The sequence below is a fragment of the Nipponia nippon genome, unplaced genomic scaffold (genome assembly GCF_047370975.1).
Source record: "Nipponia nippon isolate SJK-2023a ecotype South Korea unplaced genomic scaffold, ASM4737097v1 scaffold_3, whole genome shotgun sequence".
Taxonomy (NCBI): domain Eukaryota; kingdom Metazoa; phylum Chordata; class Aves; order Pelecaniformes; family Threskiornithidae; genus Nipponia; species Nipponia nippon.
Window position 1 is genome coordinate 37,096,978 of NW_028262347.1, and position 14,877 is coordinate 37,111,854.

Sequence of the window (14,877 nt, forward strand, 5' to 3'; positions counted from 1 at the left end):
AGATTGCAGGGTTGCTATCAAGCTGTTACAAATAAGGAAAGCCTATAGCATGCTCCCAGTTCTATGCCACTACACACCTGGAATAAGATGGATAATCAGCAGGTACAAGCTAATATGATAAAAATAATTAACATCATGAAATAATCCGCTTTTTCTCAAGAAACCATCATTTTACACAAACAGTATAAATTACAGCACAAACAAACAATACATAAAACATTTGTTCCTAAGAGGCGTAACAGTTTATATTCCAAAATATTTACCACTACTGTTCTTAAATATTTTAACAATTTTTTACACAATCCTTAACAAAAAATTATACAGTAACAAGTTGTCAATTTTACTCAAATGCAGTAACCATCTATTCCCTCAGTACTTTTACTTCAGAAGTTGGCATTACTGCGTGAGGAAGGAAGGACAAATTTACTGCTATGGCTTGGATTAAAGAAAACATCATCTGTCTTTCATATAGGTTAACTCATCAGGCATTCACAAGGTAAGAGTAGTGCCCCCCATCCAAACTGAATGTTTACAGTAGTCTGGTTAAACAAAACAGTAAGATTTGCAGGAAATTAGTATGCACATACAATCTAATACACACTAATTTGCTTGTTTTAAATGTGATTAATCTCAGTTCTTCTTACTTGTCTCACCACTGTTGACAGGGAAATATGGCCATATGACAGTTTTCCTTATCTTCCTCATTGTGATTACAGGGATAAAAATGACAGTGGGATGCTTTAACTCAAGATGTCACATTCAGACAAATTCTACCCAAAATGCTTGCTCCCTTTTTGTAAGAAAGGCAGTGTTATAGAACAGTTTACTGACCCTCATTCCACAAGAAATTTCAATCGTTTTAGTTTAGGCAGACAAGTAGATTCAGGGAATACCAATATGCTCACAGCTCACCCTGTACAGTAAACAGGTGGAAACTTCCAAACAACAAAAAAGGAAGTAAATCATTAAAGCTTACCTAAGAAATACCTATGTATAGTCAATAATTAATTGACTCATTCTCCTAGCAAATCATCGATGTTTCTTATGAAGGTATTTGGACTGGTCTGTGAATTGCCATTGGGATTGAAGCCCAGAATGGAAGCACTTAGATGGGAAAATTCTTAGGAAAATGCTTATTGGTTAAGCATGTAAATAGTTCTACTGAAGACAACAGTCTTGGGTTGTTTGTTTTTGTTTTTTTTTTAAGTGAGCATATAAAAATCAAAGCTTTTGAGAATACACAGACCAAGGCATTTTGAAAGCATAACAATATTACAGAATCATGGGTTTGATTTTACTGAACTCACAGGTGAAATCCTAATTCCTTGTCTGAAGGCACATAAAGTTTGACCACCTAATTGAATTGCGCCAGTATTACATGCAGTTTTAAAAACTCACATCCATTTATCCAGTTCTGTCAACAGACAGTAATTTGAAAATGATGTAAAAATAAAGATCTTAAAACAATAAATTACTTAGAAGGCAATTCTGCACTTTTTGCCTCAAAAAGCACACCTAAAGATTTATGTTTACAGGTACGGTGTACTATGCTGTGCCAGTGGGAACCTGTTTACTATCTGATTTGCAATGTATCTCACAGTAAACAAACCCCAACATACAAGTAGGGATGGTCCAGTTTATGAGAGGTTCTTTTCCCTTTTTCATTACAAGACACACAGAAGAAACGATAAAGAGAAATCTTCAAACATTCTCTGAATACGACTGAAGACTTTCAGGAAAGTCTGAAGAAAAGCCATTATTTAAAATAAAATTATTTCAAATAGTAAGGCAGTAAAAGTTTCTTCTGCGTTCTGATTCTTCGTAATTTTTTTAAAGATTCCCAAGTTTAAAAACCACAGACTGTAGAAACTCAAGAATGTTTTCCAACTCCCTGGGTTTATGGAAGGGCAACAGAACCATGCTGTGTTACAGGCAGGCAGCCACCACAGTACAGGACTTACAGCAACCAGAATATGGAGAAATAATTATTGCAACAGAGACCAAAACCTTCGTGAAATGTTAACTGTTCGAGGATGAGTGGTGTCCTCCAGGAGGAAGCTCCCAGGCAGCCTGAAGGCTGGGAGGGAAGCCTTTGCCGTGGCTGAAGTTACGCAGGGGGCATCACTACAATCAACAGATCGCAGTTGAACATCTTATGCTTGTTGTTCGGTTGCCTGCTTTTGAAATGGGTTAAAAACAGCTGGTTGAAAAGCCTCTGGATTTCGGAGGGACACTGCTGAGCAGCTGCTGGTGACGAGGAAGGTACTCGAGACCCGACTGCCACCCTGTCCCCGCTTTTTGCCATGCCTGTATTTAACTTCTGAACGAAGGAGTCACTCTGGCTTCGCCTGAAGAAAACCGGGGAAAGCTGCGTACGCCCACACGGGTGCCAAGGGGACAAACCTTGGCTCCTGCAGGAGAAAGCGATTCACAAGGAAACCGCAACAGTCTGTCTCGCTTTCTGTTTTTTTTAAACCGCATTCAGCGCCGACCTCCCTCCGGGAGCCGGGCTCGGCGAGAGGGGCCTCCCCCAGCTCGCCCGGCGGTGGCGGCCCCCCTCGGCCCGGGCCCGGGCCGCCTCCTGCCCCTTCATGCCGCCCCCCTCGCCCCGGCCCGGCCTGGCTTCAGTGACACAGCGGGGAAGGGGCAACGCTCCCCGCTGCGGCCCGGCTCGGGCCCGGCAGGCGGGGGCCGGGTGCCGCCTCCCGGCGGGCCGCCGCTCTCCCCGCCCCCGGGCCGTGTGTGCGGAAGCGGCCTGACGCGCGGCGCTGGCGGCGCCCGGGATTGTGGGAGCGGGGGGGCGGCGGCGGCGGCCCGGGGGAGGGGAAGGGGCCGGGGCCGCGGCTGACGGGTTCCGGTGTCGGGCGCAGACGTGTCGGCCCGGGGCCGCGGAGGGAGAGGCGCTGCCCCTGCCCGCTCGGAACAGCGCCCGGCCCGGGGCCGGCCCGGCGGCGCCATGTCCGGGACCAGCAGCCCTGAAGCCGTGAAGAAGCTGCTGGAAAACATGCAGGGAGACCTGCGGGGCCTGAGCCTGGAGTGCCGGAAAAAATTCCCCCCCGTCAAGGAGGTGAGGGGCGGGCTGAGCTGAGACGGGCCGGGCCGGGCCGGGCCGGGTGGGCGGCGGGCGCGGAGGGGCCTCCCTCGCCGCGGGGCCCGGCCGGAGCGGAGGCTGCCGGCGTGCCCGTGCCCCTCTTCAGCCCGGTGCCGCTCCCGGTGGGGTCCGTCCTTCATGGCCGCGGGTTGCCGAGCGCTGTCGGTGCCGAGACGCGGCTTTGCCTGTCGGGTTTTGCCTGTAGGTTGTTTTTAACGCGTTACCGAGGCCGGGGAGGTGGGCCGGGCTAGTTCACCTCAGTGAGTGGGGCTGGGGAGATGGGTCATCTGTTGACAGGGGCAAAGCGGGAGCAGCCCCGCTTCACCCCCAGCGCCCTCCCGGGGGTGAAAGACAAAGTTTGGCTCGGCTGTCCCGGCATCTCCTCGCGGAACTCGCCCGGAGCGGGCTCGGTGCTCAGGCTGCGGCCGCACCGGCGGGCGGGCGCCGAGCGAGTGAGCGCCGGGCGGCGGGCGAGGAGGGGCAGCCCCGCCGGGGAGGGCCGGGCGCTGCCCGCGCCGGGCCGCGGCCGCCCCGCCGGCTGCCGTGGGGCACCGCGGGCCGCGGGGCCTCGCACATCGCGGTTTAGGGCTGTGCCTTGCCCGCGTAAGGAGCGCACACGCTTCCCGAAGCCGGGCTGCCGGGTCGGCGTGCCTCCTTTCTCACTGTTGCGCCTCTGTGTCTGCCGGTATTAGCTGTGTGGGTCGCTGGTGATCGCTAGCGTGCTCTGCGATTTTGGGGTGATGTGGCTTTCCAATGGCGCGGTTACAGCGGAGGAAGCTTGGGAGACGGAGAAGTTTAGGTTACTTTTTTCTCCCTTTAAAAAAAAATCCCATTATTAAATTTATGTCAGTAGGATTGCATGTTTTATTTTTCAAACCTCACTTTACTCTGTGTACAGCTCGAGACTTCAGTAATTTTGATGAGCCGGATTACTTTAACTGCAAGGAAATTCTCTCTAATTTGAAGTATACATTTTAGCTGTGTTCACACAGTCAGTTTAACTTTTTCCCTATCAGTAGTTTATCACTTGCCATTTTAAAAAATATTTTTTCCACACAGTAGTGGGAGGAAAAATAGTAACATATTAACTCAGATTAAGCTGCAGAACCAGAACAGTACCTGGGAAAATATGGTAAAGACTCTGTCAGTTTGGAAGAAAGGAATTACATATGCAATGTGACTTTAGTTCCAATTAAGTGATAGCATGTTTAATGTTGTATGAAGTATTATACACTTTAATAGATGAATTGAAGCTAATGACTGTACTTGTTTTGAAAGGCATGAAGCGTCATGCTGTAGCAGAGCGTGTCATACACGATCATAGGTTGCAGAGGAATGGCAGTGTGTTTGAGAAATTGTGTGTGGTCAGAGAAAAACAAGAGAAAGTTGCGATCAGTTCTGAGAAATTGTGTGTGGTCACATGTAAATAAGAAAAAGTTGTGGTTAGTGGAAAAGAAATCTGTGTGTGTGTGTTGGAGGGAGGCGGGGGTGCCGCTTCCACTTTCTCCTGTGTATTACTGTGACTCTGATTAAGTTGTTTGGTCTCTGAACAAGTTTCCCCACTGTGTTAATGTTTACTTTCTTCAAGATCTACAAAGCAGATGGGCAATGTAATTCTTAAGCTAGTATTTTTAGTACTGCTTCATTATATTTGCCATGCTGAAGGTTAGAGTAACCACTGCGTGTGCAGTTCTTGATACTTGTTCAGCATGCTTATCATATTCTTGTGTAAGTATGACTTTTGTGTTGTTCCCTTTTACATCTTGACAGCAATTTGCATAGCTTCATTAAAAACACTTAACAAAGTTTTTCACAGTTGTCTGGAGTTTGGGTAGATCTATGGAATAGTACTGGAAGGTGTTCATAAAGAGGTCGGGACTCTTTCTGCTATGAGTTGTGGGCTCTTACAGAGAGGTCTGAGGTGAGAGCAGTCCTGTAGTAGGATGTATGATACAGTTGCAGGAAGCGATCTTACTTCCTCACTTCTGGAAGCCATTTTTTTTTCTTCTAGCTTTTAAAGGAGACGGATGTCCTTTTATGTCAAATCTCAACTGCTAAACAGGTATTTTAATCTCATGCATTTGGTCTGATCATTATTAGATTTGGTTAGAATGATCAGAGGAAAGGCATGATGTTCTTACTGGTTTGTAACAGCACCAGCTTTTTAAACACAGGCTTTTTAAAGCAAATTCCTACTATGTATAATCTCACTTTTTTACTTGCAGTGTAACTAGACTGTTCTCATCGCTACCACATGCAATGTAATTTATGAGTTTATCTTGCAGCTGATGTGTATGCTTCCATGTCACTTAATAAAATTATCGTACTGTGATAAAGCTATTGAAAAACTCCTAGTCCAAAATTAATAGTTATGAGCTATATTGTAGTTGTTAGATTTGATAGGTACTGTATGAAGGTAAACTGCTTCTAAAAGTCTTTTCAATTTCTGACATAATCTAAAATTTTGCTCACAAGTTATTTGTTGTCAGCCATTTCTAAAACAATTTGTTCTGTTATTTTGATTTTTATATTAATACTGGTAAAATTCTGCAAAATGAATTTAGCCGATAGGTTTGCTGCTGATAAAAGTAGTAGTGTAGTTCTCAATTCTACTTGTTGCTCAAATGATTAATTTGAGCAAATCCTTTTTTAATCAATACTGTAAGAAGTTACAAAGTGGTATGATCAGAAAAATAGAGCCTGTTTTTTTTTTTTTAATTAAATAGGGTTTTAGTTTTCCCTTTTTAAAGATCTTTCTAATGCATATGTTATTACAAACTAATGCCATATCTATTAGTACAGAGAGGCCAAAACAATATTAAATGATTCTTTGAAGAGGCAGGTAGATGACAGCTGAAGAGCTTTGTCGGAATTTTTGGGGGGAGGGGAGTGGATGCAGCAGAAGAGGGGACAGCCGGCTGTGGGATCCCACAGACTGTGGGATTTAGACCTTATCCTCAGTTAGGAGCGGGAAACAAGGTCTTAAGCCCTTATTGGAGATGCAACTTGAACTTTTCAGTGTTTTAAGCACTTTCGTCTCATATTCCTCTATTACTTCTGTAAAAGTCTGTAAAGTTTTCTTAGTAGGTCACATTTATGTGGAAATCATGTAGTTGCAAGTTCAGTCACAGGAGTGGATTCTGTGGTTTTTGCTGGCTCTTTGATAATCTGTTAAGAAACAGTGAAATTACTGAGTTTCTCCCGATGTTAAACTTATGGCACAAATGTGTGGCAAACTTCCTTCCCCTTAGTTAAAAAGAGCTTTTAACTAAGAAATAACAGAACGTATTGTTGGCCCCGAAGCAATCCATACCTCATCTTTGCTTCGTGTGACAAATAATACCCGAGTAGGATTTTCCTAGGTGGTGCCACTTAATACATTGAGACTGGGAGCTGTAGAAGGAATTGGTGGGTTTGAAGTTGTGTTGCTGACGATGTTTGGGGATTAACTAACGTGCTAGACTTATTTTTCTTAAGGGTGTGAGGAATACCAGTTACTATTAGACTTCAGACCCATGTCTGTCTGTTGCTAGGTGGTTTTGACTGTTTCTCTTTGATGGGTGGATAAATCCTTTGTGATACTTCCTCAGGTCAGCACCGACTACAGAAGTATACTAAGCACGAAGGCTATATACTATGGCCAAAGAGTGACTTGGTGGTTATGTCTGTGATATGCCAAAGCTGTTTATATTGGCAGATGTACAAATAATGACATTGCTGAAAAATGTATTCTTATTTTCACAATATATTTCCATTTCCCAGCTATAAAAAATAGACACCAACCAGGGATGTGATAGAAGCTCTCAGGGCAAGCGTAAATTAAACAGTATCTTTTGGAGCTTGAAATTACAGAGCATGAAGCAGTCTTTGGTACCGGTGTAAGTCATGCTCATGTTATCTTAAGGAATCTGACATTTCTCCTAGAAAACAATACCACTTGGCTGTCATACCCTTGTTTTTAATACTTTTAAGGTTTGCTCTGTATTAGAGCGTGGTAATTGTGTGGCACACATATAAAGCTTTATAGACGATCTTAACCTGCTAGTGACTGGAGTTTCAATATCCTGTGCTGGGTGCGTGGAAAGCTGACAGTGCTCTCTTTAGTGAACTGGAGTAAGAATTTTGTCTTATCACAAAATTGAAAATAGTTTAGTGTGCTAAATAGGTTACCTGCTGTTTGTTATTACTGAATGAAAATACTGTTCTCTAAGCTGCATCTGATTTGGTTAGATAATTTCACTGCATAAGAAACCTTAGAAATACAAGGGGAAAATATTTATATTTAGCAGAAATAATTGAGTTAAAAGGGAATATAAGCATACCCAAAAAGTTCTTCTCAGCCTTAATTCCAGTCAGATATAACTCCTTGTTGTTTATACAGATCCAGTCCAACAGTCTCAGCTTTCTAGGAGGCTTGTAGTCCCTATGTTGACTCTTTTTTTTTTTTTTTTTTACTTTTAAATAGCAGTAAAAGCAAAATGAGCTTAAAAAAAAAAACACAGGAGAAAAATTAACTCTCATCCAGCTCCCTGCACAGTTACAGGCACACTTGTGGGGGTAGAAGAGGGGAAGGGAGAGGGCGGGCAGGGACTGCGTCCTCCCGTGGCAGGATGGCTTGGCCTGGTTTAGACCCGTTGTGGGACAGGTTGTGCCCTCTGCTTAGCAGCTGCGTAATGGATTGCAGGTGTCTGTATGTTTTAGGATGTTTGCTGCTGCAGTAATTTGGAATAGTAGGGCTGATAGTGTTCGACTTCCTTCGACCTGGAAGAGCAGCACAGTTTTCACTTTGAATGCTTTGGTCAGTTGAAGTGCTCTCTTGAGACTCGTGAAAGATAGCTTTTGATAGCCTCTCTGTACTGTTTCTTTTCCAGACCTTTGTTTGAAGCAGCAGCATTGCTTTTGTTTAACTATTTATTGAGTTGTGTATGCCTTTGGCATACAGACATATCTTTGAAACTGTATTGTAAATTAATTTACTGTGTCTATGAAAAATAATAGAATATGATTTTGCAAACTTATTTTCCTTCTTTATAAGTAACTTTACTTGCAGGCAAGTAGCCTTACAAAATTATTTGGGTAAAAGTTAAAGAATCCAGATTTGAATGACTTCTGGATAAAGCAAACTTTGAATTATTTAATTACAGTAGAAATGGTGTGGGCTAGCAGAGCCAAGAGACAGTATTTGCCCTTTCTGAGGGGCTGTCTGTTGTGTTCTGTGAACACAGGTTTTATTCATACATTTCTTCCTTTGGAGTCCAGTCCTGTCTGCACTGAGTGACATATGTGACAAGTTTATCCCTTGGGTTAAATCATTCTCGTTTTGGAATGATATGCTGATCCTGAACACGTCTTAGGGCTAATGCCAAAAAATTAGTGGGGAAGCTTGTCCTTTTAGGGAACCTTTCTGATGTTATTGGGTAGCTGTATGAAACTAAATATGAGGATGTATTGCAAAATTTAAGCATATGTTAAAAAGATGCAGATCAGTTAATTAGGTTTCTAATGTCAAAGTGATCATTAGGATTCCTAATGCAACTGGAAGGAACAGCTAAAAAAAAAGAAGAAAGTGTGAATATTAGCTGTTTGTTCTGTAACAGTAACAATGTTTCAGAAAATCTGTTGAATGTAGTGCAGTATACAAATTGGAGAAGGCTAAGAAAGCAAAGCACATGCTGAAATGCCTTGTGATTTGGGCATTTGAGTCACTTGATGTATTACTAGCATTGAATGGTTTCCGAGAGCTCTGTGTTCACACTACTCCTGCAGTAAAAAGATGAGCCAAATAGACCTGGCAAAGAACAAACCTTTGTACGTAGACCATTTTCTGTAGGAGTAACCAAGCTTGGGGGTTTTCTGCTTTATTTTTTGATTAAAATGGATTAAATAATTCCGATACTATAGCCTGCAGAGCACTTAACCTACACTGAACTTTCCACATTGGTTAATTTTCAGGTCTTCACAGCGTTAGTTCAGAAGGATGCAAATAATTTGAAGGTTCTTTGAAACGTAGAAACTATGCTCTGTAAAATGCATATTGTCATAATCGGGCAGCTTGCACTCAAGCGTGTGTTTTGTGCATGTGACTGGAGATTATTCTGTAGCATTCTTCAGTTGCCAGCCTGTAGCTGAGCTGGTAACTTGAAAAAGCTGATCCCTAGTATTTCCTACAGTTCCTTTTGTAATTCCTGATCTTTACCAATTGCCACGTCTGCTACCTTCATGTTTGGAATCCATTAATTTTGCAGTATTTTTTATTTAATATTGATCTGTGTACTGTAGTATTTTTTCAAAATTATATTTTTAAAAGTGTACTGTTACGTTTCTAGGGGACCAGTCATCTATTCAGCTGTGTTCTAAGCGTTAAGATTTATTATAAATCCTGAATTACATGTGATCATTTTAGTCTTTGATTAGAAATGTCATGTGTTCAAAAATGATTCACATCATGCATATAGACCCAATTTCTCCATCATGTAATACCCTGCAATTTAATGAATGAAAAAAATGAGTAGAATTTTCTGTATCTCAGTCTATCTGTAAACTTTTCAAGTTAGACTTCAATGCAGGATTAAGGTGCCTAACTTTGGGTGTCTAAGCTCCCTTCATTGATTGTGCAGGCTCAGTTTGTTATGGAAATACTGTCAGTAGAGCTAAATAGCTATTCAGAGGATCTTGTAGCCAGGGGATTGATTCAGTCTGTCACCTACACATTAGGTATCTTTGCCACTTGAGATATATTAATGTTTGTTCCTTGGCTTCCAGCAGCTGGTCCAGAAAAACATGGGGTCTTCTGCTGTCTGCACGGAGTTGTCTCGGATACAGAGAACTAAGCTTAGACCTCTGTATTGAGCCCCTACTAGCAGGTCAGCTGAATTAGCTTAAGGAGAGGCTTTAAGAATTAAGGAGCATTCAGTAGGGACTAAATCTCCATTGCAATGGGAGTCTAAATATTTATATTTGTGCATCTTAATCTCTGTTTGAATCCCCATCTGCCTCCTATGGCTTCCTGAAAATTACACAGGAAACCTGTGGCACAGTTTGGAAATTCATGGTGACTCCAGGTCTCAACTAGCGCCCAAACTGTCGACTGTTGTTTCTTTTTACCAGGTGCCAGGCAAACAGGCACTGCTGTCTATGACTAGGTGACTCTGAATATAGTATTTGTGGCAAAACCTCAGGAGTTTCCTGGTCCCATCTGTTCTGATCAACAAGCCGAAGGCAAAATTAGTTTGAACTTCAAGTGTAAATCTCCTAAAGCTCTGAAACAGGGTGTTGTGGTGTTGTTTTGTGTTTTTTTTTTGGTTTTTTTTTGGTTTTTTTTTTAACGTAGAATGATGATTGTGACAAAAGTGTCATGAAAATTCAAGTGCTGTATTTCAGTGATTTGCAAACAGTTCTCTTGTACTTGATGGATCACTCAGAAATCTATTATGATAGACATGGCGCTCTCAAGATATCCACACACTGCACATATAATATATAAAATACAGTGTATGTATAATTTATATATAATACAATACAAAAGACAGGGTACATCCTGATTCTATCTGACTGTGGAAGAGAGAAGTATAACTTACAAATTTGCTGCTAATTGGCCGTGTTTCTTCTGTATCAAGTCTTGGTTAGCTTTTTTTTCTTTGTCTACATCAGTGCTGTTCAGTGATGAGCTGTTTTATGTTATTCATTCTGATTTGTTCTGTTGATTTATATGTGGTGGTTTTTCCAGCTGAGGTGGAACATTTTGATTGTCAAATGAAAACTCCTGATATTAAATATTTGTATTTCATTATCTTTACCTCCACATTCACATCAAGTGAGGTACCTCCAGAGGCAACAGCTCTGAAGCAATTTAGATAACACTGGCACCTATCCTGGCATTATTGCTGATTAACCTTCAGGATTCTGAATTGGCTGGTGATACTGCAAACTGACAATTTCAGAAGATTAATGGACCAGAGGAGTAGTCACTCCTGTCAAGTGAAAGAGCACTTTTAATATGAGGGTCACTAATATAGCTGCACTAAAGCTGGAAATGAACAAGGTTGTGTGTTTTTAAAAAACAAAAAACAGAAACTGCAGTATCATAAATCTTGAAGTGGTGGAAAAGGAGTGTAATAGAATCAGGTAATGCTTTTAATTTTTCTCAAAACATTGGAGCTCTGGTAATTGACAATGGCACCATCCTTGAGTAGAGTCAAGTCTAGCAGGAATTAGAGTTTAGTATTGTCAACTGTTGTTGTGCCTGTTGTTGGGATCAGAAATGTACACTATTTATTTCCTTCATTGAGCACAAGTAGATCATGATGTAGAATAAACCAGAGCATTTTTGCTTCTGTCTCAGGTGAAGTGTGAACAGCTGAAGAAACTACTTTGTGTATGAGTAGAGACTGATGGTCTGTTTGCAATTTCTTGTCTTTATATGCTAAATAAAGGTAATACAAACAAAACCAGCAAATATATTAATTTCTTGATTTTAAAAAAAAAAGTTAATCAGGCTGTTCGATAATTCACATAAATCACACATTCCAAACTTAAAAAATTGGAAAGCTGTAGCTGGTTTTGCATTGAAGGTTTTGTGATAGTGAAAGTGGTTTACCAAAGTACGATTTTCAATTTATAGGAAAATTAATACTATTTTACCAGGATTGCTAAGATTCTGTGGAAGAAAAATTACAGTGAGAAACTTGTGCAGGAATTGTAGAATATGAAGTAATTTGAAAGGAGCATTATTGCATTCAGTGTTCCTTGCTTTCTTTCTCTACTTGTACATATACCCAGGATGGAGCACACATCTGAACAGCGATTGCAAACTGCTTCGTGTTCACTACAGTCTCCCTTTAGGAAGCTGTGGACATTAAAAAGCCCTCCCCTTAGTCTTGTCTTCTTCAGGCTGAACAAGTACAGCTCTCGCAGCATCTCCATATCTATTGTTCTCCATCCCCCAGCTGTCTTAGTAGATCTCCAGTGAACTTGCTTCATCATGGCAATGCCAGTCTCGTACTGGGGAGGCTAAAACCGGTCATATTACTCCAGCAGCAGTCCCACAAGAGCCAAAGAGAGGGAAGGACTCCTTTCCCTCGACCTGCTGCCTATGTTCTTGCTAATACAGCCCAGCACAGAGTTGGCCACCTTTGCTGCAAGGGCTCACTGCTGGCTCTTGGTTCCACTTTGTTGTCCACCAGGACCCTGGGTCATATGCTGCAAAGCCAGCCCACAGCCTGTACTGGTGCATGGGGCTGGACTTTGCATTGGCCTTTGTTGAACTTCATGAGGTTCGTAGCAGCTCATTTCTCAGCGTATCTGGGTTCCTCTGAGTACGCAGATACACTCCCCCAGAATGTTGAACAGCACCCTGAATTTTATATTTGTCCACAGACTCTATGCCTTTATCCAGGCTGCTAATAAAGACATTAAATGGTATTAGCCCCAGTATCCATCCCTGAGGAGTACCACTAGTAACTGGTTACCAGCTGGACTTTATACCGTTTGTGATGACCCTTTCAGCCAGTCTTCCACCCACTTTACTGTCCACTCGTCCGTATCTCACTAATTTGACTATAAGGATACAATGGGAGATGGCATCAAAGGCTTTGCAATAGTCAACATATAAAGGATGTAGTGCTCTCCCCTTACCCACACAGCCCATCATCTCATTGTAGAAGGCAGTTGGGTTGGTGAGGCTCATGCTAAATTCATGTTGGCTGTTCCTAGTCATCTTCTTGTCCTGCATGTGCCTAGAAGTGGTTTCCAGGTGAATTTGTTCTATAACCTTCCCAGGGAGTGACATGAAGCTGACTGGCCTGTAGTGCCCTGAATGCTCTTCCATGCCCTCCTTTGAGGTGTGTGTGGCGCTTACCTCTCCCCAGGCATCAATAACCTTCCCCAGTCACCGTGACCCTAATAGAGGGTGGCCTTTCAGTGACATTTGCCCTTGGGTGCATGGGCTTGTATGTGTCCAGTTGACTTGGTTCATGCACTCCCTGCCTGTATCTGCCTTTACGGCAGGTGGGACTCCATTCCCAGAGGTTCTGCTGGTAGGCTTTGCTCCAAGCCAGTATAATGTAAGCAAGCTCTAATCCAAATACATTAAATCATTCAATATAATAAATGCCTGTGAGTGCACAGTGCTGTCAGATCAGAACTGGCATTTCGCCAGTTTAAATCACGGGTAGAATGAGCATGTATAAAAGAGAAGGGTCTGAGTAGGGATTGTATTCCTGAGGAGGAAGTTAAAAATACAGAAGGCAGGTACAGTGCTTTTTTCACAAATGTGGTATACTCCAGTGCTTTCATGAGGTTGATTTAGTGTGGAGCTTTTTGTGAGTGTGTCCTTTTCCAAATAATAGTTTAGCAGTACAGTAATGGTCCAGAATGTACTTTTGCAAAGGAAGCCAGAATAACAATGAAATGAAACTGTACTTTACACAGGAGGATCTCTTATTCGAACTATTGGATAGAGGGTTAGTGTTCCAGTTGGAAACGCAGATAATGAGGAATAGTAAAAAAAATTGCTCTTTTTATTTCATGTAATAGATGTGGAAGTGACCATAGATGGCATATATTACTCTCATCCAATCTTAGTAAAAGGTTGGCAAACAATGTAATGTAAATACCAACACAGACCATCATTCCTGAAAGTATTCCTGAATGCTTCTCTTTTCAGAAGAGAGTGTCATGGTTTAACCCCAGTTGGCAACTAAGCACTACACAGCCACTTGCTCACCTTCCTCCTGCTCCGCCCCCGTGGGATGGGGGAGAGAATCAGAAAAATAAAATAAAACCCGTGGGTTGAGGTAAAGACAATTTAATGGGACAGCAAAGCAAGAGAAAATAATAATAATAACATGATAAAAAAATATACAAAACAAGTGATGCACAATGCAGTTGCTCACCACCCGTTGACCGATGCTCAGCCCGTCCTCGAGCAGTGATTGCTGCCCTCTGGCCAACCCCTCCATTTATATACTGAGCATGATGTCATATGGTATGGAATAGCCCTGTGGCCAGTCTGGGTCAGCTCTCCTGGCTGTGCCCCCTCCCAGCTTCTTGTGCACCTGGCAGAGCATGGGAAACTGGAAAGTCCTTGACTAGTGTAAGCACTACTGAGCAACAACTAAACCATCAGTGTGTTATCAACATTATCCTCATCCTAAATCCAAACCACAGCACTATACCAGCTACTAGGAAGAAAATTAACTCTATCCGAGCCGAAACCAGGGCAGAGAGAAATCAAAAGCTTGTGTAGTAAAAGCTGCAACCCTTACAGTACTTTTGGTCTCTCTGGAGATTTGCTCTGAGCATACAATTGAAACACAAATGGTCATTCAAAGCATTAGTGGTGGAAATTCTTTATTTTATTACTTTTTTGTAACAATACTATTCGTCACATTTAGAAGTTCATTCAAAAATATATTTAAAGTTAGGTCAGGCCTTAGTAGAAATTAGCACATGCCTGATTGTTACATTAAATATATTTATGTGTGTATATAATTTTTGGTTTAAAAAAAATGCTGACTTCTGGTCCTAATTGTGAGATACCAGTTTCTTTGAAGATCAGCAAGTTGATCCTTTTTAAAACGTTTCAAAAACCCCCTTTTTGAAACTTTTAAAAAATTGCTTATACGTTAGAGACAGTGAGTGTTCTTTTCATTTTCTGGAAAGGGTCACTGGTAAGAGATTAGAATTTTGTGTCATCTTTCCCTTATGAAAAGTTAACTATCTTGTTATTTTTTGATGAAAGAAGGGTAGCTCTTTCACATTTACCCCGGAGCAGGGCAAGTCCATAG

The 14,877-nt window shown here is 42.0% G+C and overlaps 1 protein-coding gene across 6 annotated transcripts in view; it reads left to right on the forward strand.

Moving 5' to 3' along the window:
- The window catches only part of MON2 (MON2 regulator of endosome-to-Golgi trafficking), an 88,377-nt gene continuing 73,500 nt past the window's right edge, over positions 1 to 14,877 (forward strand). For 3 of the 6 annotated variants that reach the window (XR_015706182.1, XM_087763852.1, XM_087763853.1), the window contains exon 1: positions 2 to 3,067. Coding sequence is in view for 5 of the 6 variants with exons in the window: in XM_087763852.1 (XP_087619978.1) it covers positions 2,957 to 3,067 (111 nt within the window). In the remaining variant the exon portion in view is untranslated. Of the gene's footprint in view, positions 3,068 to 14,877 lie in introns of all 6 variants that reach the window. The other 3 variants (XM_087763851.1, XM_087763849.1, XM_087763850.1) reach the window with 3 other exon arrangements.